Genomic DNA, 25,017 nt, shown 5'->3' with positions numbered 1-25,017 from the left:
TTAATTCAGGGTGGCGGCCTCAGATACGTGTCCGTTCCGACCCCTGACTTCTGAGCGTTCCTTGTAGCCAGTGTGGCCGTGTGACCTAGTCCTGGTCAATGGGGTCTGAGAATTATTCTGCTGGGATGGGGATGGGATTTTTGGGAAAGACTGACTGTCCCGATAAAACCTGACGGATGAGCCTGTCCGTGCCAGCCCTTGCGTTCCTCTGCTTTCTGCCTCAAGTGCTGGGAAGATGTGTGAGTGTCCAGCAGCCCTTAGGCCGCCACGAGGCAACAAGCGGAAAGGAAAAGCCGAGATACCGGCCCTGACACCGTGCTGGTCGGACCAACCCTAGCAGCCCTGAGCCTTCCCGCCACTTCCAGCCTGTTGAACCCAGTGTTTGTTAGGTTGCTGGTACTTGAAGGTGAACTCAGTGCTGACCGAAGCAGATTTGAAGATGCGGTGTTCTAAGCTGTGTCCCATGCGCTGTGACAGCTGGTAACGCCCCTTGATACGACCTTTAGCCTACGGGAAAGCAGTTTCTGAGAAGGACATTTTAACTTCTGTTGAAAGTTTGAAAGTGATGAGTTGTGGCCTTCGAAATGTAATTTTCAAAATGAATGAACTTGTCTGTGTGAACCTGCTGTAGCAAGTATCACGGAGCCATACTTCATGGCCAGTATCTCCCTTATGGTCTTTTTTATGATCCCCTTAGTCAGTGTTCTGGTGAACTCCATTGTGTGTATTTATGGCTTTGTAGGAAACTATAATAGTACTAGAGGTAATAGCATAAATAGTCTGATTTCTTAAAAATGTGAAGCTCCAACAGGCTTTATTGGATTTCAGGGTAATGGTCTTATTAAATTTTCTGCTTCTTTTCAAACTTTTTTATGGCTAAGTTCCACCCTGGTGGTTTCAAGAAATTTGGGGGCTGTTCTGTATTTTTATGGGGGGAAAAAAACTTACTCTGGAGTTTTCGATTGCTGAATTGAGGGTTAGGGGAAGTAATTTGGATTTTATTTTTAACTGTCTTAGTCTTTGGGTGTAGCACATTGTTTTCCACGGGGAAAATAGAAATGGCCCTCTGGTATGCATCATGGAGAATAAGTTATGAAATTGTATCCTAAGCAGATAGGAAAAAAAGGGACTATAAGTCATAGGGTCATCAAATTATAACAGGAAAGGAATTTTAGACATCATCTAATACAGTCCCACTTTTTTCATAATCTTAGAACTTGACCTATAACAATTAGTCATTCATTCAAAAAATAATAATGCAAGTGGTTACCCTGTGCACCCTCTTCTTTAGTGAAAGATTTTCCCAAAGAAAGAGGGAAACCTTGTTTGCGTAATCCAAGAGCCTTCAGAAGAAGGGTTTTTAAGCCATCTGTTCTGACTTCTTCATTTTACAGGTAGGAAACTGAAGCCCAGAGAGGACAAAGGTTGTTTCTTTCAGGTGGACTAGAAAGTATTAATAACTCTTGGGCAGGTAGGATCAGGACCGTGAAACTTTCTAGACTCTCACATCTTCAGTGCTGTATGTTGGAATCCAGATGGCAGATGGATGACCTTGGGTGAGCCTGCTTCTGGCTCATCCTTCAGTGCTGGTGAGGGCTTGACAGGCACTGGTGGGAGGCAGGGAGTCCCGGGCAGAGCACTGGTAGGAGCCTGGGGGTGCGACGATTTCAGGCAGCTCAGGAAAGAGCACAGAGCCCCCCTGGCAGCCCTTTGGGGCCAGGCGGCAGAGGGGATCGGGGCAGGCTCAGGCCAGTTTGGGCCAGTGCATGGAGTACCTCGAGAGCCCATCAGTGCAGTGGGGGTTGTATTTGGGAGCCAGTGGGGTGCTCTTAAAATAATACTGATGATGCTGACAGCTAACACTGACATAGTCCTGCCTTGCCCTCGCCTGTTTAATTCCTACGAGAAGCCTTTGATACAGGCACTCTCATCTCCATTTTACACTTGAGGAAACTGAGGCACTGGGAGGTTAGATGACTTAACCCAGAGAGACCCTGATGGGAGGACGTGATGGAGACAGGATTCAAACCCATGTCTGGCCCTAGAGTCCTACTTTTAATCGCTGGGAATGTGGTCTGATGGTGATCAAGGGGATGAATTGTCTTCAGAAGATGGGTCTGTAGCAGGGGGCAGGAAGACTGGAGTGAGGGCAGAAGGGCGATCAGGAGATGATTGAAGGCTTCCAGGAGAGTAATAAAAGCTTGGCGTGGAAATGAAAGGAGGAGAATTCCAGGAGCTTCCGAGGTGGATCGGTGTTGCCAAGCCCCCAGTTGCACATGGGGACTGGGGAGCGACAGAGTCACAGATGACTGAGATATTGCTTGGCTGTCTGCCTAACTGGATCAGGGAGGTTGAGAAGGAGATTTGATGGGAAGGCGACGATTGATTTGTGCAGAGCCCTCTTCTCTCCCTGGTAAAACTGTCTGGGGAAAAAGATCCATGTTAGTGTGTCCAAGCAAATTTCAGAGTTTATGTACCCTCCCGAGCTTATCTGTGTTAGCCTGGTTTTGGGTTCACGGTAGGTCTAAGCGGTTATTTTTAATTCACTTAGTGACCTTCACAGTTCTGAGGCTGCTTGTCCTCTTCCCAGAGTAATAATATAGGGTGGGAGAACAGGAGAGATGATGGGTGGGGGTCACCTTTGTTTCAGCTTCCCCAGAAGTGATCTTTGCCTTCCGCTTTCCTGTCTGCCCTTAGGTTTTGATGGGAGGGCGGGTCATGGCTGGAGATGGAGGAGGCGGTGGTGTTCCTTTGTGAACGGGCATCCGGTGTTGGGAGGCACACCCAGCTCTGGTCTCCATCCACGGGTCAGGGCTGAGAGCAGTGTTCTTTCCTCCTCCCTTCTGGGAAAGGCCATCGTGGCCAGGCAGGTCTTGTCTGAGACGTCTAACTGCAGGTCCCAGCTGCAGTCGGGACCAGTGCCCCCTTCTGGGGACAGCAGTTGTTGAAAGATCTGTAGCTGATACCCTTGTAGGAAAAAAAATATCCTGAAGTGGATGAGAGAACATGGCAGTTGCCATTTGGGTTTCTGTTTCATCACCGTTTCTGCAGTCTGGGGTGTTTTCTTCTCCTTTTCTTCATCTCCTCCCTCCCTCTCTCCCTCTCTCCTTCCCTCTATCATTCCTTCTCCCTCCATCCTTCTTTCCCCTTCTAATCGGAGGAGTTGCTAATTGTGCTGGGTCAGTAAGTGTGATTGGCATCTATTGTATTTGATTTTGGTTTTCCATCTTGATTTCCTGCGGAAAGGTAACCCTGGCAAGTCAGATAAGCATTGGTTGTATGTGGAATTCATATAGGGTGCACTGCTCAGGGTCTGGCTATAAGGGGAAGATGAAGGGACTAGAAGACTGGGCTGTCCCTGTCCTTAAGCCCCTTAAAAACCTTAGAAAGGCAGGATGCATATGTGAGTTCAAAGTCCGGTCTAGTCATTCATGAAAAGTCCACGCATAGGTTCTCTTGTCTCTCACCTGTAAAATGGAGGAGGTAATATTTTATCAGAAGGGTGTTGTGATGCACAAATGGAACTGCATTTCTGAATGCTGAGCTCTTCTCTTCTCTCTCTGTTCTTATCCAATTAAGGTTTTCTGGGTTGTACCTTAGAATGATCCCAGAAATGCTGGAGGACGAGGAGGGAATCTAAGTATTGTGTCCAACTGTTTTGTGCATGTTTATTTCACTTCTGTCTAGTAGCCATGTTTCTACTGTTTGTATTTTCAAGATGAGAGAGCTGAAGGTCAGAGAGGTCATAAACAAAGTAGCATCACTGCCTGCTTCAGATGTGACCTGGAGCAGTTATTCAGTATGTTACTGCCTGTCACCCTCCCCGGGTGGCGCTTGCGGTGAAGAACCCACCTGCCAGTTCAGGAAACATAAGAGACGTGGGTTCAGTCCCTCGGTGGGGAAGATCCCCTGGAGGAGGGCACGGCAACCCACTCCAGTGTTCTTGCCTGGAGAATCCCATGGACAGAGGAGCCTGGTGGGCTACAGTCCACGGGGTCGCAGAGTCAGACACGACTGAAGCAGCTTAGCACACACGCGTGCTCCTCATCTGTAACGTGGGGGCAATGGTTTCCTCCTCACTGGGTGGTTTTAAGGATTTAAGTGGTTAATATATTTGTCTTAAAACAATGCCTGGTAAATAGTCAATGTGATAAAAGTATTAGAAATTACTCAGTTTGCAAATCTCTTCTAAGCCACTCCATGGTGAAATCAAGATTGACTCATCCGTTATGTGTTGAAATGGGATTAAATTACAGCTTTTGAAGTGTAGAGCAGATTTGGTTTTCATGGAGAGAGATTGGGGAAGTGATGCTAGAACCATCAGGAAAAGTCCAAAGGAGAGACGGGGAAGGAATCAAGAATTCAGGGAGAAAGAGAGCTCCAGAGATCGTGAGGAGACGGGTGAGGAGGAAAGCTCTATGTTACTTTTGTTTTGTGGTGGGAAAAGGAGCCATTTCCTAATGGTTTGGTTAAGATACTCACCACCTTATCCTGGAACCAGCAGGTGAGCGATCAATAAACTCTGTAAATGGGGCCTTTGGAATCGCTGCTTCTCCAGCTTCCTCTTTCTTTTCACTTCCTGGAAGAGGCAGTAAGTAACTATTAAGCCAAGGATTCTGCGATCAGTAGATCAGGCTTAGCGCCTGAGCTCTGGAGCTTATTCGCTATGTGATGTTTACAAGTTTCTTAGCCTTGATGTAGCTCCATGGCCTACTCTCAGAAAGAGGAGAATGCTGGTGTCTCTACCTCCGAGGGCTGGTGAGTCTCAGAGCAGTAGTGCATGGTGCGTGTGTGCAGCTCAGGGGGGCCTTCAGCAACTGCTGGTTCCTTCATGTTACCCAGTGCTTAATGTTATCCTCGGAGCTTTGGTTAGAAATGCAGGCTCAGTAGGCAAACCGTACATGGTGACATTTGGGGGCATGGCCTGTTCTGGATGAACCCCAGCCAAAACCATAAAGGACCTTGGCTCTTATCACTCTCCGTCAAGAATCTGACATGGAATCTTGAGTTGCCTTTGGGATATGCTTTTATCTGCCTCTCCTTTCCCTCAAAAAAGGGTCTCAGAGCTTAGAAGAGAACAAAAATGGACACAGGCTCTTCTTCTTCTGGGTTCAAAGTACCTGAGCCCTCATTTCCCTTCCTCTGATTTTGGTGGGTTTTGGTTGTTGTGTCTGCACTGGGTCTTTGTTGCTGCACAAGCTGTGGCAGGTGGGCGCTGCTCTAGCTCCAGGGTGTGGGCCTCTCACTGCTGGCTTCCTGGTTCTGGAGCGTGGGCTCACGGGCTCCGTAGTTGCAGCTCTCAGGCTCTAGTAGTTGTGGCGTGTGGGCTTAGTTGCTCCCCAGCTTGTGAAATCTTCTCAGACCAGGGATCACACCCATGTCCCCTGCATCGCCAGGCAGATTCCCGTCCTCTGTACCATCAGGGAAGCCCCTTTCCTCTGATTTTTAATTCACAACAATATCCTCCAGGGACTCTGATGTTTAGCAATTGAGACAAAATCTCAACTGATCATTTTGCGCTTATAGTCTTTGTTAAACAGATTTTTCTCATTACTTCCTTTGTTCTCACTGCTGAGGTAGGATATAGGGGAATGAATAATGGGCTTCTCTAAAAAATAAAATAGCAGGTGGCAGAGTGAACTAGATTCCTCAGAATCAGAAGTCGAGATGTCAAATCCATGTGCCCTCACTCCCCATTCCTGTGCTCTTCCAACAAGGCCACAGTCCCCCTCCAGCCTCCCTCTTGCCTCTGTTAGTAGGGGCTGCCAGGGCATTCCACACTGTCTAGAAGGCAGTCACCCTTGGAATGGCTTCCCTTTCTGAAGTAGACATTACCAAATGACCTGAGTCAGCTCTGTCGGGAAACTTGAAATCCTTTCTTCCAAAACTCACTCATTCTATTTCAGATGAAGTCATTTTCCTTGGCCAATTTAACAAGATCCTTGCTCTTTCGTTTCCTTTAATTATCTTGTTTAAAAAAAAAAAAAAAAGAAAACTGGAGAAGACCATCTGCTTTCTGAGGCAGTTCATCTCTCACGTTCTCTCTAATAGATCCATGAAGGCCCAGTTAAGCCAGTTGCGTCTCCATCTCACTTGTTCGGGGTTGTTCTGTTTGGTACCTTTTGCTATCTCTGCCATCGGCATTTCTCGGGTGTATATTTGGCATGTCTTGGAGTGTAGATTTATGGAAAGATGTTATCTTTGTTCCGTGAACTGCAGGCGCTGTGAGCCATTTCCATGTAGTGCCAAACTATCACAACAGGGTTCTTTGCTTTTTTAATCCCTTCCTCTCACCACGAGAAGTTCTATTAACATGTTTTCTGAGATGCAGAGTAAAATCTGTCAAATATAGCATGGAAAGCAGATGGGTGGTGGCTGTCTTCCTTTTCACAACTCTAAACTCGTCTTCCTTAAGTAAAACTCAGCCTTATCGCCGGTTACCCCAGAGCCTTCGTTTGTGAATAGGAGACAGAGATGGTGCAGATAGGGGCCTGGGCTGGGCTGCTGCTGCTTTACATATTTGTTTTTAAATGTTTATGATGTGTGGGTGGCTCAGTGGGAAAGAGTCTGCCCACCAAGCAAGAGACGCAAGAGGCATGTGTTCAATCCCTGGGTTAGGACGATCCCCTGGAGTAGGAACTCACTCCTGTATTCTTGCCTGGAAAACTCCATAGACAGAGGAGCCTGGAGGGTTATAGTCCAGTCCATAGAGATGAACACAAGTGAGCGGCTGAGCACACTCATATATCTCCATGTACACACTTTATTTCTTTCAAGTTAAAGATAACTCTTTTGCTCTGAATATGAAAACGCTTCTTACTCATCATAAAAAAGTTTACACAGATCAGCAACATATGAAACATGAGAGACACTTTCCTAAATCCTGCCACCCAGAGATTACTGCTGTTAACATTTTGACAAATTTGTCTATTCAGTCCTTAATCAATTATGTATTAACTTTGCCAGTGTTCTGTACCTAACATGAAATTTTATAAAACATTAAGAAGATTAAATCCTATACAAACTTAATATTAAAAAAAAAGGAACACAGTAAACACAGTAATATCTTTTAGACTATGAGGAGGTGCCAAAATGGTATGCTTAAAAAAATAAAACTAATAACATTATTTCAGAGTAAAAGAGATTATTAAAACAATATAAAACATGAAAGAACAGCATAAGCATTTGAATTAGAAAAACCTCAGACAAAATGACAGAGCTCAAAGAATTTGAAATTAAAAAAAAATCACTTTAGGAATAAATTCAAGTTAGAACACAAAATCAAGTAAATACCACAAATACTGCTCTAAGAGAAATCAAGGGTGAAAATTCTAGGGTGAAAAGGAGAAAGAAGTTAAAAATTGAAAGGAAATGAAGAAAGAAATAAAATTTGGGGAGAGGTGACAAATATTAAAATTAGGAAAAGAAGATTGAATATACCATAATAGGAAAAGAAAGCTGGAGCAAGGAAACAGACAAATACTGAGTTGCAAGAAAATTTTCCTGAAAAAAGATTTTAAACCACATTTTTTAAAAAGCAAATCATGTATTTTACGATATCAACCTAGAATAACCAATTCCAGGATATTTTAGTAACATTACTGGATTAAAAAGAAGAGCAAGAAAAGTCCTTTTAACGTCTAGAAAAAAAGAGGAAAACAGCAACAGAAGAACTAGATTGTCCTCATAACTTTTGACAGAAACTCTTTATGTTGGAAGAAAATGGCATAACATTTTGAGGAAGGCTTCCCTGGTGGCTCAGAGGTTAAAGCATCTGCCTGCAATGCGGGAGACCTGGGTTCGATCCCTGGGTCGGGAAGATCCCCTGGAGAAGGAAATGGCAATCCACTCCAGTATTCTTGCCTGGAGAAGCCCATGGATGGAGGAGCCTGGTGGGCTACATTAGTCCATGGGGTCACAAAGAGTCAGACACGACTGCGCGACTTCACTTTCACTTCACTTCAAGAAAAGAAAATGTGAGCCTGTACTTTAAAAAAAAAAAAATTTATCTATTTATTTATTTATTTGGCAGCACCAGGGCTTAGTAGCAGCATGTGAACTCTTTAACTGTGGCATGTGAGAGCTAGTTCCCTGACCAGGAATTAAAGCCGGGCCCCCTCTGTTAGCAATGAGGAGTCTTAGTCACTGGACCACCAGGAAGTCCTGTGAGCCTATACTTTTTACGTCTAGCAAAATTGACTTGCACATGTGAAAAACACCAACATTACTTTCAGGTGCAAGAAGTGAGAAGAGGAAATAATTGTTCCTATGCACTCTTCTTAAGGAATCTCCTGAAGAGTGAGCTTTAAACAACAAAGATAACTGGTGAGATGTAGCATGAGCCTGGACATCTCAAGATAATAGCTAGCAAGGACATTATCAAAGATTATTAGGACCATGTCAAGAGATCTCAAAAGCCAACCTGAAGAGGCTTCTACTGGCATGGGGCAATTAGAGCTTCAAGAGTAAGAATTGCAAATATATTTAAATCTTCGAGGGTTGATGATAAGGAAAAAAAAGATAATCGGTTACCTGAGGTTAATGGGACACCTATTCATTGTCTGAAAAGTAGTCAAGAACCAAATGTGTACCCGACCTTTCTTATATGAATGGATCACTGGATAACCACAGAAAAGGTAAGGGGAGGCACTTCCTAAATTTCTTTCCACCAGTAAATGAAAATGAAATGAGAGGATTAGACTATCATTATTTTGCAATCCCTGTCAATTTAACAGATTCGGGCATTGAGCGACAATGGCTTCTGACATTAAAAAACCAGATATCGTGTGCTTCCTAATGAAAAATCATATAACCAAATGGATTGAATCTCAGTTTTTTTCAAGCCTTTGAGTCCAGCTGCCAATTTGCAGGAAATTTAGAGGATTAGGGACATGCTCACCTATACCATAGACATGCAACCATCAGAATTCATGCTGTGGAAACTCCATAGCTCAAATGCCCAGATTCTCTAAGGATAAATTATAAGATAAAGATGATGGGGGGACATAGACTGTAACCCACCAGGCTCCTCTGTCCATGGAATTCTCCAGGCAAGAATATTGAAATAGGTTGCCATTCTCTTCTCCCGGGGATCTTCCCAACATAGGCATTGAATCCAGGCCTCCTGCATTGCAGGGGAATTCTTTAAAATCTGAGTCACCGAAAAGCCCCAATGGAGAACATAGAATCACTTAAAATTACTTAAAATAACATGTCACACTTTTTAAAAATGGGTAAGAATTAACTGTATTGACCAGGGTTGTGACCTTGGGTAATGACATTAAAAAAAAAAAAACACACACACAAGAAAGTGGATATAATAAATTCAAGATAGTTTAGTTTTAGAGGAAAGGAAGAAATTCATGGAATACATTTTGAGTTAGCTAGAAAAGTCTTGTTTCTTGATCTGGGTGGTAATTACAAACTTTTTTCTTTATATACACTATTTGTTTTCTGTGATTTTCTAAATCTGTTTTAGTTTACCATAAAAGTATTTTTAAAAATTTATGAGTGAATGGCACTGTACATGCTGCCTTTTTTCCAACCTTTTGTTATAATTTTCAAACAAGCACTGTGTGTGAAATGCCAGTATACTCATCATGCTGTTTTATCATTAGTTCTTCAATCAGTGTTTAGCAGAGACCTTTCTGTAAAACTAAATAGAGAAATATCCTCACTTTTAAATAAATGATGCATAGTATTTCATTGTATAAATTAAGTCATTCTCCTATTGATGGACAGTTAACTTGTTCCTAGTGGAAATCCTGATGCTTGTACATCCTCATGACAAATTTGCTAGAATTTGCTGTCACAAAATATTCTGATGCGCAGTGTGTAAATGGTTTTGTGATATGAACTGTGGAAACCAAAGATGCAGCCTATATTGATGAAGACAGCCCTGTGTAACTGACAGAGGGCATAAATCTCTAAGAAAGAACTTGATTCCCTGAAGCAGGATCCTCAGATAACATCATGCCTCCCCTGGATCAATCCGGGCTTAATCCCAGTGGCTCTTCTGTTATCTCACTTTGGTTGCTCTTGGTATAGTTAGTGTTATCTCTTGTCTGTGAACCACCCCAAAATTCAGTAGCTTAAACAATAGCCATTAGTTTCTACAGAATGGATGAGTCATTCTTACAGCCTCTACTGGGTTCACTCAGGGGCTCAGCATCAGCTGAAGGTATAGTTGCAGAGCTCTGCTGGGCTCTCCCACCCGTCTGATGGGTCAGTGGGCTCAGACTGATCTCAGTGGCCTGGCCTGGAGGACTCAGCTCTTCTACCCAAGTCTCCGGCATCCTTCCATCCGGCCAGCCTGGGTGTAGACCCATGGCAGTGGTACAGCTCGTATCTTTCTCGGGGGGCTGGAGATGGGCCGTGCTTTGTGAATTTCTCTGCCACCCCACTTGCTCACCTGCCATTGACCAACGCAGGTGACAGAGCCAGGCCAGAGTCCGTGAGAAGGGATTGCGCTGCAGCAGAGCAGGGGGTGAGCACGCGGAGAAGTTGTTGGCTGAGGCCGTTATGCAGTTCATCGGCGTATTTTAGGTTGGTGCTTCTGAGAAGCCTTTAACATTGCTCTTATTTCTAAACTGCAGATGTTATGCCTTTGAAATATGAAAAATGGGGATCAAGTGTGTTTGTAGAAGAGCATAAAAATTTTCTTGTTTAGAGTAGTCAAGGTAACATGTAAATGGAAAAACCTACATTTATTGTTTTGTCTTGAAAATATTTCTTTTCTAGTTGTTGATGTTTTCCCCTGGGATATAGTTCAGGAAACAGGGTTTTCGCTGTTTGTGTTTATTTTTCTTTATTCTTGGAGTTGGGTTTGAAATCTGGCTTTGAGACCATTGACTCAAGTAAGATTGAAAAGCTAAAATCACAAATCAGCCTCTTAAGATATAGATATATATTTGCTTAAGATATAGACATGAGAGATATAATTAGTCCTTACACCTTTATTGCTGCATTTTCCCCCTTGTTTTAAGTTGTAGTAAATTTAGCCTCTTCCGTAACAGTGATTTTTAGCAATAGATATCCTGCACCCAGATGTACGGATAGCAAGAAATTATTACTAGTAATTATATCTCAAATTTAAAAGAAAAATCAAATTAAGTTTATTTCCATAGTTTGCAGTATTACATGTCACACCTCTCTTCTCTGTGGAAAAACAAAATGCTGCAATAAAATTTGCACATACATATTGTATTAATATATTATTATAGTATTAGAGTTTTATTAAATATTCTTTATTCTGTATGCATCATAAAATTGCACACAGTAATTGTTCAAACTAGAGGGAGCAGCTGGGGTCTTTTTTTGAGAGGCCCTTCGTTTTCAGTTTACCTGTATATCAGAAAGTTGGACATAAACTTCAAAAGAATAACAATGTGGCATGAATTATCTTGCCGAATTAATTAATTTCAGACAATTCAAATCAACTTCAAGAGAGAGAGTCCTGAAAAACGTAGCTTAGTGGTCATGAGCCTGGTCTTTGGATGCAGACGGATATGGCTCCTGAAAACAGCTATGTCACTTGCCTCCCGAGTGACCTTGGGTGGGTTACCTAACCCTCCTTGCCTGTTTCCTCATCAGAAAATTGATGTAATATTGGTTCCTTTCTCATATGATTGTCGGAAGTGCTAAACGAGAGAATCCTTGTAATGTACCCACTTAGCACAGTGCTGGGTACATGGTAAGTGATGGGTGAATGGGTACCTAGCGTTGGTACTGGAAAGAACCTGGGTATCTGGTGCAGCTCCTCCACTGTATAGATTGGGAAACAGAGATTACATTCTTTAGGGGAAAATACTTAAAACCTTTAAGATTGAATCAGTGTGAATTTGGAGACAGGTCTAATCCTGCAATGCAGCACCTATTTTATGTAAGTGTTTACCAACGAGGGACTTCCCTGGTGGTCCAGTGGCTGAAGCTCCACACTCCCAGTGCAGGGGCCCGGATTTGATCCCTGATCAGGGAACTAGATTCCACATGCCGCAGTGAAGATCCTGCATGCCACAGCTAAGACCCAGCACAGCCAAAATAAATAAATAAATACTAAAAATAAAAGGTATTTATCAACAAATACAACCCTGTAGGTTTTCAGCAGCAAGGCTAAGATGACAGTTCTTTGACAGCCCTTCCTGTGCTCAGCAGGTTACAGAAAAGATTTCAGTAATGGCAGAAAAAAAGCTTCCGTTGTAACTACGGTGCTTTGCTTCATTCTTGGACTCAGTTTATTCATTATTTGTGAACATCTTCACAACAGGGCAAGATGGGGCGGGAAGAGAAGTCAGAGGCCGTGGACCACTAAGGTTTGTTGAGTATTTATGGTGAATGTGCAAAGATCTCTAAGACACTTTGCTTTTCTTCAGAAAGCTTACAACCTCGTTGAGAAAAACAGGTCCTATGTGTAAGAAAAATAAAAAAGTAATAGATCAGTTAGCATTTACTGAATGTTTAGCATCTGCCAGGCTAACTAAGCAAAGCAAGCAGGCAACCTATCTATCATACATCATTTGATCCTCATAGTAACTTTCAGATAGATGTTAACTGCAATTTGCAGTTGAATAAGACCAGTTCAGATATTAAGTACTGGTTCAGAATCATATAGGACCGAGATATTGAATGAGTTAAGAAGAGAGAACTCAGTGCTGAGCTTATAATTTTCAAAGTTGGAGGTTGGCCAGTATCTAGAGCACCCCTTAGGAAAAGGGCCCCCTACTTGTATTTTTTGGGTGGAGACCAGGGATGAAAAATGTCTTGCAGTCCCCAACAACCCTGTACATTAAACAGTGTCTTAACCCTGCAAAGCTTACAAGTACCCTCACCAGATTTTCATGTAGGTGAACAGCATGCTTATAGTGATCTGAGCCAGAAGTTCTAGGCATAAAGTATTCTTTGTGGCTTTAATGTATACTGTATATTCCAGAAGTGGGAACTACTAATTGAGAGATAATTGTATTAATATTTGTTTGAATTTTCTTAGAGTTGTTCAACCTTTTGAAATTGGCGTCACTAACAGAAGTGCATACAGGCTGTGTGTGAGGTGACAGCACAGAGGCACACTTCTGTCAGTTTGCACGCGTCGCTGTTGCCCTCACAGTGATTCTTCCTGTAGATTCGAGCGTTCCGTGACTGCTATTTTGTTGTTGTTGTTTTTGCCCTCTTGTGTTGTCAGGCCTGAGATTTGCTCACTGGAATGTGTCTCTCTCCCTTTATTTCCCCTTTTCTGGAATTTATCCATGTAAATAGGTTACATTATATATGAATTGCACTTTAAGATAGGAAAGGGGACTTCATAGAATACTTGTTATCGGAAGAGACTATTACAGCAAGGATTGCGTTGGGTCAGAGTTTCAGGAAGGTAGCTGTTTGAAGTTAGTGAAGAATTTGAGTAAGTGAGAGGTTCTAGAATCAACTGTGTATGAATGTCAGTGGCTGAAAGAACTTGGTTCTGGAGGCCTTTGAATCAGGAGCGATTGTGAACAGAGCGGTGTTTATCTGGCTCTGTGCAGCTGGGGTGGATTTGGGTGGCGGGGGGTGGGGGGCTGTTAGGAGGGATTAGACGGAGGCCAGGACAGGATTCATGAAACCAGGTGAAGTACTAAGGGTCTAAAGAATGAGTGGACAGGACAGAGAGCAAAATAAGTTGAAAGGAATTTGTCAGATTTTTTTTTTAAATTCTATTTGGGGAAGACAGAGTGAAATTCTGTCTTTATTTTTTATTTCTCTTTGGCATCCTTTAAAGTACACAGAAGGTTCTCATCACAAGATAAAAATAAAAAGTTTTGTAACAGTGATGGTGATTGTTGTTAACTGTACATGTTGTGGTGATCATTTTACAATGTATAAAAACATGAAATCATTGTTATACACCTGAAATACAGTTTTATATCAATTATACCTCAATTTAAAAAATAAAAATAAGGGAGTCTTCTCTTCAAGTTGTTGTTCAGTTGCTAAGTCGTGTCTGACTCTTTATGGCCCAATGAGCTGTATGGTGGCATGCCAGGCCTCCCTGTCCCTCACCATCTTCTGGAGTTTGCCGAGGTTCATGTCCAGTGCATTGGTGAGGTCATCCAACCATCTCATCCTCTGTCGCGCTCTCTTCCTTCTTTCCCAGCATCAGGGTCTTTTCCAGTGAGTCGGCTCTGCACATCAGGTGGCCAAAGTAGTAGAGCTTCAGCTTCAGTATCAGACCTTCCAGTGAATATTCAGAGTTGATTTCCTTTAAGACTCACTGGTTTGATCTCCTTGCTGCCCAAGGGACTCTCAAGAGTCTTCTCCAGCACTCTTCAAATTATTTACCCTCTATAGGCAAGAAAGATAAAAATAAAAATTTAACGTCGTGTTAAGTGTAATCATAGAAGTTTGTAGAAAGTTTAATGGTGGGGTAATAGTGATGGAACAAGTAGATAATTCAAAAAACATATTATCAAGGATGTAATACTTGAGCTGGATCTAAGTGGGTAAGCACTTGTGCATTTTTGTTTCAGTTCAGTTCAGTCGCTCAGTCGTGTCTGACTCTTTGTGACCGCATGAATCGCAGCACCCCAGGCCTGCCTGTCCATCACCAACTCCCGGAGCTTACTCAAACTCATGTCCATCGAGTTGGTGATGCCATCCAGCCATCTCATCCTCTGTTTTTCCCTTCTCCTCCAGCCTTCAGTCTTTCCCAGCATCGGGGTCTTTTCCAATGAGTCAGTTCTTCGAATCAGTTTTCGTTTATTCCTTAGTAAAAGAGGAGTTAACACACCGCTTTAGCTTACTAAAGAAGAATTTCTCATTCTTGTAGTCAGAGGATTAGGCTGTGAGGCAGCAGTTTTGTACCGGACTGCTAAATGCTGGCTGTGGACCTCAATGCAGGTGGTGGTGGTAGGCAGTACCCACCCTACACACAGCCCTGTTCCTTCAGAGCAGGGGTGGCAACTTGCTCTTATTAGCCCTGTAGTCTGTGTTATCCCTTATGGTTTCCCTACCCTGCCAACTTTTTTTTTTTAATAGTTCCTTAATTAAATCCTTCTCAAAATACTCAATTTGAATGTTCTCTATTTCCAATCTGAAACCTGTTGGGTACAATGTGAAATTACATATTGAAAAAAGGTAAAATACACAATAAAAATAAGGAGAAAAGTCTTTTTATTCTAAATAACAAACACAGTATTACAAATAAAAAAATAGTAAGTCAGATGAAACACATAAGAACCTGATTATAGTGAGATAATTTACTGTAGCATTCTTGGTCAGGGGTATCATACTGGCAAAAATAAAGGCCTTGAAGATTGAATTGTTAACATATAAAACATTGAATTAATATATATGTGTATAATTCTGAATTTTTATACTTACGTCCAGTGGATAGGGGGAAGTACATAGCGTCTTATACTGAACCAAAATTCCAGCGGGCATTTAATTTACTAGATCACTTCTTTGGTTACGGGTGCTTTCATGATTTCCACTTAGCCTGCTTCTCTGTGGTCCTCTTGGAGGTTTATTGAGCTCCAATGGCATTGTCACAGGCACATAAGCATTATGGATTCTCATTAATGGTACGCATGAAAATGCTGCTGAAACGAAAACTTGTTGCTAGATTGATTCTAGCTGCTAGTTTTACTATGTATTATCCTTAAAATACTCTTTTTGCCCCAACACAGGGTCATATTTTAAGGATAATACACAGTAAAATATGCATATTTTCAGTTTCTGTTCAAGTCGTTTCAGAATACTTCTGTAAATAAGCCTTTTCTTAGCTTCTTTTCTACTTTATGGACATTCATTATCTTATTAGTTACCACCTCACATCTGCTATGCTTATATCTGAAGGTATATTGCAGGCAAAAACTAAAAAAAGGAAAAGTGAATTGTGAAATACTTTTAAAGAGTTGAGAAAAATATAGGGCAGAAGCGAAAGTGCATACAGGAAACATCTCTTGGTGTTTCAGGGCAGCTTAAATTAAGCCCACCCTTTTAATTATACCAGAGTAATGAGCCTTACCCGTGATATGTGAAAATATAATTAAAAAATGTACATTGGGCTGGTAAGCCAGGTTGTCAGGTCATTATGTGAACCATAAAGTTGGAAGGTAATGCCCATTAAAGGTCACTAGTTTGGAAAGGTTAGATTAGAATTTAGTCTTTGCAAATACAAAGTTTCTCAACTTAAATCATGCTATAGAAAACCACTGACATTTGACTCTCTTTTTTTTTTTTTTTAACATTCTATGGAAGTGTAGTAAGCATACAGAAATGTGCACATAAGGGTACATCTTGATAAATGTTCACATCTGTATCAAGAAAGTGTACACCATTACAACATCCTAGGGGCTACTTTCTTACTGCTTCCCCTTTCCTGCCCTCCAGGGCAAACTACTATCTTGACATAGATGGGCTTTTCCTGTTTTTGTACTTTATATAAATGAAATCATGCAGTATCCACATTTGAACTAATATAATGGATTATTATTCTAATTGACATTCCTGATACCAACTCACTGAAAACAAGGTCTGTTTTCAATTTTCCTTATTATGTATCTAATTTGGTAAACTGGCAGTTTACCAGTGTATCTAGTTCTTTATTATTCCTTTAAGACATTTTCCATGTAAATACAAGTATGTATGTGTGTGTATGCATGTATCTATGTAAACACAAGTATGTACATGTGTGTATACACATGTATGTATATATATATGTTAAAAAAAATTTTACTCAAATTCAGTCCTGCATATTATTTACCTCTTTGTGATATGTCTTTTCATATCAGCTAACCGAGATTCAGTTCATTTTATTTAGAGGGGGCGGTAACGGCAGCACAGTATCCCACTGAATGGCTGTATTATGATTTAATGAAGCAGTTTTCTACTGATGAACAGCTAGGTTGTTACTGATCCTTTGCATTTAAAATAATAGAGCCTATGAAAGTTTATTTGTAAAATAAATTCTTAAGAAAAGAATTGCTGGACAAGAAGGTCCATGCATTTTAAATTTGCTCACGTATTTCTAAAAGGCCCTCTGTAGAGTTTGGCCAGTTTTTACTCCCACAAGCAGGAACTGAAAATTTCTATTTTCAATATCCTTGCCTTAGATTATTTGTTATTGAGCCTGTTAATCTTTGCAGTCTGCTATAGGAAAAGTAGTAACTCCTTTATATTTGCATTTTCTTCAATTTTGAGTGAGGTTAGTTGTTTATATTTACTGGACATTTGTGTTTCTCTTAAGATTTGTTTCTGGCCTTTTCTCATTTTCCTTCAGGTCTATTTATATTTTTCTTAATAATTTCAAAGAGTTCTTTCTATATAAAGGAAATTTACCTTTTTATGTCATCTATAGTATGAGCTTTTTTTAAAATTGAGGTATAGTTGATTTACAATGCTGAGTTTCAGGCATACAGCGAAGTGATACAGTTATATGTGTGTATGTGTATATATATATATACATATATATATATGTATGTATGTATGTATGTATATATTCTCTTTCAGATTCTTTTCCATTATAGATTATTTCAAGATATTGAGTATAGTTCTCTGTGCTATATAGTAGGTGCTGTTGGTTATCTTTTATACATAGTCCTGTGTGTCCGTTAATCCCAGACTCCTGATTTACATAGTCCTGTGTGTCCATTAGTCCCAGACTCCTAATTTACATAGTCCTGTGTGTCTGTTAATCCCAAACTCGCTGACCTTCCCACTTTGGTAACCATAAGTATGTTTTCCTTGTCAGCGAGCCTGATTCTGTTTTGTAAATAAATTCATTTGCAATGATTTTTTTTCAGGTTTTTTTTTTTTTTTTGTCTTTGTTGTGTTTATAGCCATTTTTATCCCCTTAAGGTTTTACCTCCAGAAGGTTTAAATTTTTTTGTGGTGAAATTTGCCAGTTTTTCCTTATTGGCTTCTGAATTGTGTGTTCTTAATGAGAAAAATCATTGGAAAGTTGAGAAAGATAACTTAAATCTGGTATGGAAAAAAAAATCTCAAGAAATGTTTGTGGTTTCTCAAGAAATAAATGTGATTAAGCAGGAATTCAAATTTTAGTCAAAAGTGGTTTAACCAACTCTAAGTAAACCAAATCTGAACATTGTTAAGATTTGTTTAATATTTTTAACAGCTTTTAGAAGAATTTTCAATGCTATGTTTTCCTTTAATTCTTTGTTATTTGGGGTTTTAATTTCTCAAATGATCCTTCTTTTCAGATTTCAAACTATAACCTATTTCCTGTACCATTGCTGACGTCCAGAGACCCATGTCAGAAGTACTTCCAGGTCAGATACACTTTCACATGTTTCAATGCATTGTACTAGTTGAGTATTAAAGCTTTAGCATATATATACATTGGATAATTGTTTTAATGTTAAACTTATGATTTGCTAAAATAGCATGTTTTTTGCTTTTTATTGTTTTTCACTAATGTACTAGAAAAGTGGATCTTTACAATAAGAAGAATTAATTGAACTTAACTGCATTCATCTATTATTTGCATGATCCTACTAATACTGTATTGTGAAAATATTTTAATTGACTATAACAGAAAATTAAGACTCTGTCAGCCTTTGCCATCTACTGTTGCACATTATAGCCTGTTAACTGTTAAATATGAACAAAGGAGACACTGGTGTTGAGTCTCCATAAATAGCCTCTTAGGCACTGTGGGATTTGCCTGTAATAGGCTCCCAGTTCAGTATTCTTCCTGAATCTAATGCTGATTAATTTCAGGCCTTAAGAATACCAACCTAATTTTATTGTATGCACCTTTCTTTGTGTCATAATGGATGCTAGTCTACATACAATGTGGTATGAATTTAATTCTTAGCCTCACAGTAATATAATAAAAATAGCAATTGCAGTGACATTTTGAATTAAACGTAATATAGAATTGCAAGTGGCAGATCTGGGTAGATTCTTTGTTAGGACACCTACCACTCAGCAGATTGCTTTTAAGTAAGTAAATTCAAACCATGCACAAATAGATGTTAATGTCCCTAAATTCAAAAGTTAAACTCAGCAAGTATGTCCCAGTCCTTTTCTCCTTTACATAACACTGCATGTTCCATCTTTGCAGAGAGCTAAAATAAAACACAATAAAATAAACACAGCTCAACAGAGGTAGATGAGGGGCAGGAAATATCCTTTTATTAAAAACGGCTAAAAACAACTTGACAAACCTAAATTCATACAAGAAAATTAGGAACTTAGAGGCAATTTTCAGAGGCCAATTTAGGGACAGAGTTTAGGTTTTCTTTGTAAATACATATTTGAATAAGTATGTTAATTTTGCAGAATCAAAACAAATACATATGTCCTTTAGAAAATGCATGTTAAGTATTGAGATGAATTCCTTCTAGGAATTCTTTAGTATTTAAAGTCTCTTATTACACTGTAAGATAGACTCAATATGGAAATGTAAGAATAAAGCTGGCAAATATATAAATGATGTGTTTTCTGACTTCCTCTGTGTAGAGATAAGCTAATCAAATAACCTATAGAAATTTCTTACTGTTGCCATATTTTGTCATACCAATTATGTACATTTCCCATTGTGAGATTGCTTTATTCATTAGTAGTTATATAAGAGATAATGAAACCATTATCCAGCATGGCTTTTAATAATAGCTACTGCTGTCCTGCATTTGGTGTAGGACATAACACATTTTATAAGGAGAACGAACAGTATTCTTATTTCAGTGGAGTATCATTCCAGCCATTTTTTACCTGAAAATACAATAGCAGCTAATGGAGCGCATGGGATAAGACTTGGTTTTCAGTCTTGTTTTCCAACTCTGAGGAGTTGTGACTACTGGGAGCCTTTAAAAAAAAAAAAAAAAAAATACCAGAATATATACCTTATATACCTGGAAAATTCCTGCTGAACCTTTACCATTCAGCACAGAAGTCCCTGGTGAGGAGGTCTCAGCCTGTGACATAGTCGGGTAATTATCCTATTCGAAGAATTCTGCCATTGTTTAATGTTTTTTTTTTTTTCTCTTTTGGGATTGACTTGTCAGTTGTTCAAGAAAACCTGTGTCCTTACTTTAGCTTACCTTTTTTTTTTACTTCATCTACACCAGCTTGACCACTGATTATATTTATCAAACTCCACCATATAACTCTAAGCTTTATTTTAAAAAATACAGTCATCTTCAGAAAAAAACACTATTTTGATGATGAAAAGAGCTTAGAAATTGAGCAAAGAAAATATGCTTGGTACAAGCGTATAATTTCCCAAGGTGACTACATATGCCAGGCTTGATGCTGGAATGCCTGGGTTTCCCCTACTTGGAGTAAGTCTTTCTTTTCCTTGTGACTGGTGGAGTCCTACTTGCGTATCCTTCAAGACCCAGCTCAGCTGTTACTTTCGTGAGAGTCTTCCCCGCACCTCTCTCTGCGTCCCTAATACCTTCTGCTTGTCAGCCCCTCTGCCTGCTCTAACCATTGGGAGGTTGGTTAGTAACTTCCCCTTCCCACTGCCCTGTCAGACCGAGTTTCTTAAGGGAAAGCTTTTGGTCAGTCTCTCTTGACTTTCCTCAGATTTCACTTGCGCTGTTGAACGGAGTGAGCCCTCGGGCAGTTTAGCTGAATAGGGCATGGGAAACCCTTAGGTGGGTGAGAGCTGCAGGTTGAAATCACCCCTTCATGTCAGTGCCTGGGGAAGGTGCCCCGTGAACCAACGGTGTGAGGCTGTCCTCCCACTTTGAAAACGTCCAAGCTTCTAATCCTGTGATCTCTCTGACCCAGGAACCCTAGCTGCTTCCCAATAACCTTTGCCTTCTTTGTTCATAGAGAACTTCTTATCATTTTTGCCACATTGAGAGTTTACTTTCATGAGTAATTTCAGGAACCAGCTTTATTTTGCCTCTCCTTCCTAAAAGAAAAAAAAAATCTGAGTTTACTTCATTTCCTTAATACTTTGAGGTCTAGTTCAAAAGGCAACATTCCTCAGGGTAGACGTTTTACTGTTAACCCCTCAGTGGAAATGAAATTGTATAGCAGAAAACAAAAATGAAGAAGACGCGAAATCCCATTTGGAAATTAGGCAGACATCAGGCTTCCCTGGGCCCATTTGCCAATTTCCAATTTTGTAAGCATGTGACAGGAGCAGGGGAAGAGCAGTAGGTTATTGAAGAGACGTGTTTCCTGCCATTACTGACAAGTTTTCTTCGACAGGAGGCTAGAGGTCTCAGCAAAGAGAAGCGGGGAGGATGGGTTTATATTAGGATGTCATCTGAGTTACAGGGGTTGCATCTCAGTGCTGGGATCTTTGTGACTCAGGGTTTGAGGAAAGGTTTGTTAGCCATGAAATTAAAGTGACCCTGGCTTACCTAATTTTGGTTAGGCTTCATAAAAAATACTTTGTGCATTATATTAACTTAAGCTGAAAACCTATTTCTCTAAAAGAGAAAAGAGCACGCTTCTCTTCTGATTATTCCAGAAAAAGTCTTAGGATTGTTGTTCAGTTGCTCAGTCATGTCCAACTCTTTGTAGCTCCATGGACTGCAGCACACCAGGCTTCCCTGTCCTTCACTACCTTCCAGACTTGGCTCAGATTTATGTCCATTGAGCCGATGATGCCATACAGCCATCTCATCCTCTGTCGCCCCCTTCTCCTCTTGCCTTCAGTCTTTCCTAGCATCCGGGTCTTTTCTAGTGAATAGGCTCTTTGTGTCAGGTGGCCAAAGTATTGGAGCTTCAACTACAGCTTCAGTTCTTAGTGAATATTCAGTGTTGATTTCCTTTAGGATTGACTGGTTTGACCTTCTTGCCGCGCAAGGGACTCTCAAGAGTCTTCTCCAGCACTCCAGTTCAGAGGCATGCGTTTCCTTGAATCAGTCACCATAGCCATAGGGATTTGCTACTCTGATTGGCTGGGCTTGGGCCAGGGACCTCATGAATCAAGGGTAGAGTCATCTCTGCCTGAACACGGGGGCTGGATCTCTAGAATGTAAGCTCCCTGAGAGCAGATATTTCTGTCAGTTTTGTTCACTGCTGTCTCTTCAACAGTTAGAATGGTGTCTGTGACTAGTGCATGAAAAAATACCTGTCAAATGAATGAGTGAGCATGGAGGACAGCTGATTCTTGAGAAAGACTGTGAAACTTTTATTAGGTAAGAGGGAAGTGCTTGCCAGGCCGTCGTATATGTTTGTCCGTCGTGCGTGCAGGAGGGGGACAGCGGTGGTAATAGCCCCTTGCACGCTCTTAGTTCTGAACGTATACTTGGCTCTGCTGTAGGAATCCATCCTCTTGAATTGATGTTGAATCTTTGTGAGTTACGCTCAGAACAGCATGATGAATGGATGTGGAGGTGATGGCACTATCCTGGGTCCCATCCGCCCTCCAGACTAATTGAATCAGATTGCTGGAGTGTCTTTGGGGGTGGGGGCTGGGCTTCTGTGCTTTTTAAAAGCTCCCCAAAGTGCGCATGCAGCTAGGATTGGAGCGGTTCCTTGTTCCTGTCACGCCTACTTCTTATCTGTCAGGGACCTCTGACCCCTCAGCCTCTTCCCACAGCTCTCCACCCTCCTCCTGGCCCCATCTCCTGCCCCCAACCCCAGACGAGATCCTGGAGTGCATTCCTCACTGTTCACATCTGACCCCTTAATCATGTCCATTTCTGTGCCTATTTCTTCCCTATTTAAAAATCCCATTCCATAGGTTGCCTTTTCATTTGCTTGATAAGTTTTTGTTTTTCTGAGCAAAAGCTTTTTTGATGTAGTCCCACTTGTTCATTTTTGCTTTTGGTGTCAAATGCAAAATACCATTGCCAGGATCTGTGTCAAGGGGCTCACCCTGCTATATTTTCTTGGATGACTTTTATGATTCCGGGCCTTAATTTCAAACCTTTAGTCCATTTTGAGTTCGTTTTTGTGTATCATATAAGATAGTGTTCTAGTTTCCTTCTTTCACATGTAGTGGTCCAGTTCTCCCCAACACCTTTATTGAAGGGCCTGTCCTTTCTCCACTGTATGTTCTTGGTCCCTTTGTCATAGACTAGTTGACCGTATATGTGTGGGCTTGTTTCTAGGCTCTCTATTCTGTTCCATTGAGTTATGTGTCTGCTTTTGTGCCACCAGCCTTCTTTTATATGTTTATCTATTTTGAAATTGCTTATTCTGTTTTTCTCTGTTGTGACTGTTGCGAAACTTTGTCCCTCTCCTCATGTTCCCCCTAGACTGCTTCCCTCAGGGAAAGACTTTATCTTTACGGAGAAACTGAGGTTCTCAGGTTTGCTTCTCCTTGGATTTGTGTCTCCACAGTGACGTATGTGCCTGACCCTATCCTGACTCCTGCTCCCCACCTCTTTTGTTATGTCAAGGAGATTGGACTTAACCCATAGGCTCTTTTTTTTTTTTAACCCGTAGGCTCTTTTGACGGTAAAGAAAATAACTAAATTTTGGAAGATTTAAAAAGACGTTATAAGATTTTCTTTTAAAAAAAAAGAGTCACGTTCCTCCTTTCTCTTACATCTGAGGGTTTTCTTCTGTGATTAAATTCCTCTGGACTCGGCTTCTCTACCCATTCTTGTTAGTCTGTGTGCCCGCTGTGTCTCTGCAGCAAGACCATTTTTACAACTCAGATCAAATGCCTGATTAATCTAGGGGCCCGACAGCAGACAGCTTTATGCTGAAGGTCATTCATATTTATTGTTTATGCCCTGTGCTAACCTCCTAGCACCATTTCACGTTTTAATCCTTACAACAGCCAAGTACTATTATCGTGCCCATTTTTCAGACCAGGAGACTGAGAGTTTGATGTCCTGGATCACTTAACTAGGAATTAGCACGGACCAGGCTTGTACCTCGTGTCTTTGACCTGAGTTCTGTTCAGTCATCCTCATGGGCACTGCCTCCTCACTTCTGGGAGCCTCCTTTCTGCTGCCTTGGCCTTTCTAGGAAGCTGCTTCAGGACCCTGTGAGCCCAAAGGACTTGCTGGCTGATGTATTAACATCTAGGGACAACTGTGTACTTCGTAGGGTTAACTGACTGCCTTAGTTCTAGATCTGAACCTTTTATTTTTGCTTCCAGATGATACTATCGTTTAATATTTAAAACACACTCAAATTGTGTTCAGGCTTTGATCTGTAAAAACAGCATCTACAGAGCTATTTTTGGTCCTGTTTTTCTAACTTAACCCTCCTAAATTTTGCATTTGTGATTTCTAGCAAGCAGGAGAGTTACAGTGGGCATAGAAGGGGTGGTAGGATCCAAAAGGCTGGTGAAAACATGGCTCAAAGGTTTTATCTGTCACATCCAAGATATAAAAGCTACTTGAGTATTAAATCACCCAAAAATTTTGATGGTATTCTTTGTGAAAGTGTTTATGGTTACAAACAAAGTAAATAAAAATTTCTCCCTAATAACATTGCTAGAATATAGTATCTAACATCATAAAACAACCTCATAGAAATTTTTTTTGTCACACCTTTTTAAAAGCCAGCAGATCGCCAGCTTTCTCATAATAATGTCACTCCAAATACCCGAATCTAAATATAATTTTCTCTCCTGTCCTATGTTATGGGTATTATGTCTCAGGGAAAACTTTATGTGGGTTCAAGGTGGACCCTTTTCATACCAAATGCTGCTCTGGAGTGAGGTTAAATTATATATTAAAACATGTTTTCTGTAAAATGGTAGTACTAGCCAAAGCAGCATAAATGATTTTTTTTAAATGTAGTTGTCAGTATTGTTTAAAAGATCCTAGACCCTAGAGCCTCAGTGAAGCGCCAGTGCTGGGGTAGGTGTGGGTAAGCAGGGATCCTTTGGGCTGCAGCCTTAGCTATCCCTGTGGGCCACGTGGTCATTCATTGTAAATATGGACAAGGTTTGGAGGGTACAGATATTGCCTAGCTTCAGAGAAGCACCCAAGGCTCTAGTGGGGACTCTTTCCTAAAATATCCCATCCTGAGTGTTGGACCGTGGAAAGGGATATTGCTAAGCTCCCAAACTGGAGAACATTCTTACCTTCCTCCCCTGCAGAGGCCCCTGTTTTGCTCGATGGAGAAGGAGGGGGTTGTCACAGTGCAATTTCA

The 25,017-nt window shown here is 40.9% G+C and overlaps 1 protein-coding gene across 19 annotated transcripts in view; it reads left to right on the top strand.

Annotated features, from left to right (window-relative positions):
* APBB2 (amyloid beta precursor protein binding family B member 2) overlaps positions 1 to 25,017 on the top strand; it is a 357,050-nt gene that overhangs the window by 146,195 nt on the left and 185,838 nt on the right. For all 19 annotated transcript variants that reach the window (XM_061164644.1, XM_061164641.1, XM_061164635.1 and 16 more), the window contains one exon: positions 18,189 to 18,257. In XM_061164644.1, coding sequence (XP_061020627.1) covers positions 18,239 to 18,257 — 19 coding nt within the window. In that variant the 5' untranslated portion in view covers positions 18,189 to 18,238. The remainder of the gene's footprint in view (positions 1 to 18,188; positions 18,258 to 25,017) is intronic.

Source organism: Dama dama, chromosome 17 (genome assembly GCF_033118175.1).
Source record: "Dama dama isolate Ldn47 chromosome 17, ASM3311817v1, whole genome shotgun sequence".
NCBI lineage: Eukaryota > Metazoa > Chordata > Mammalia > Artiodactyla > Cervidae > Dama > Dama dama.
The sequence above is the reverse complement of the archived record's forward strand: the minus strand, read 5'-3'. Positions and strand labels throughout refer to the sequence as shown.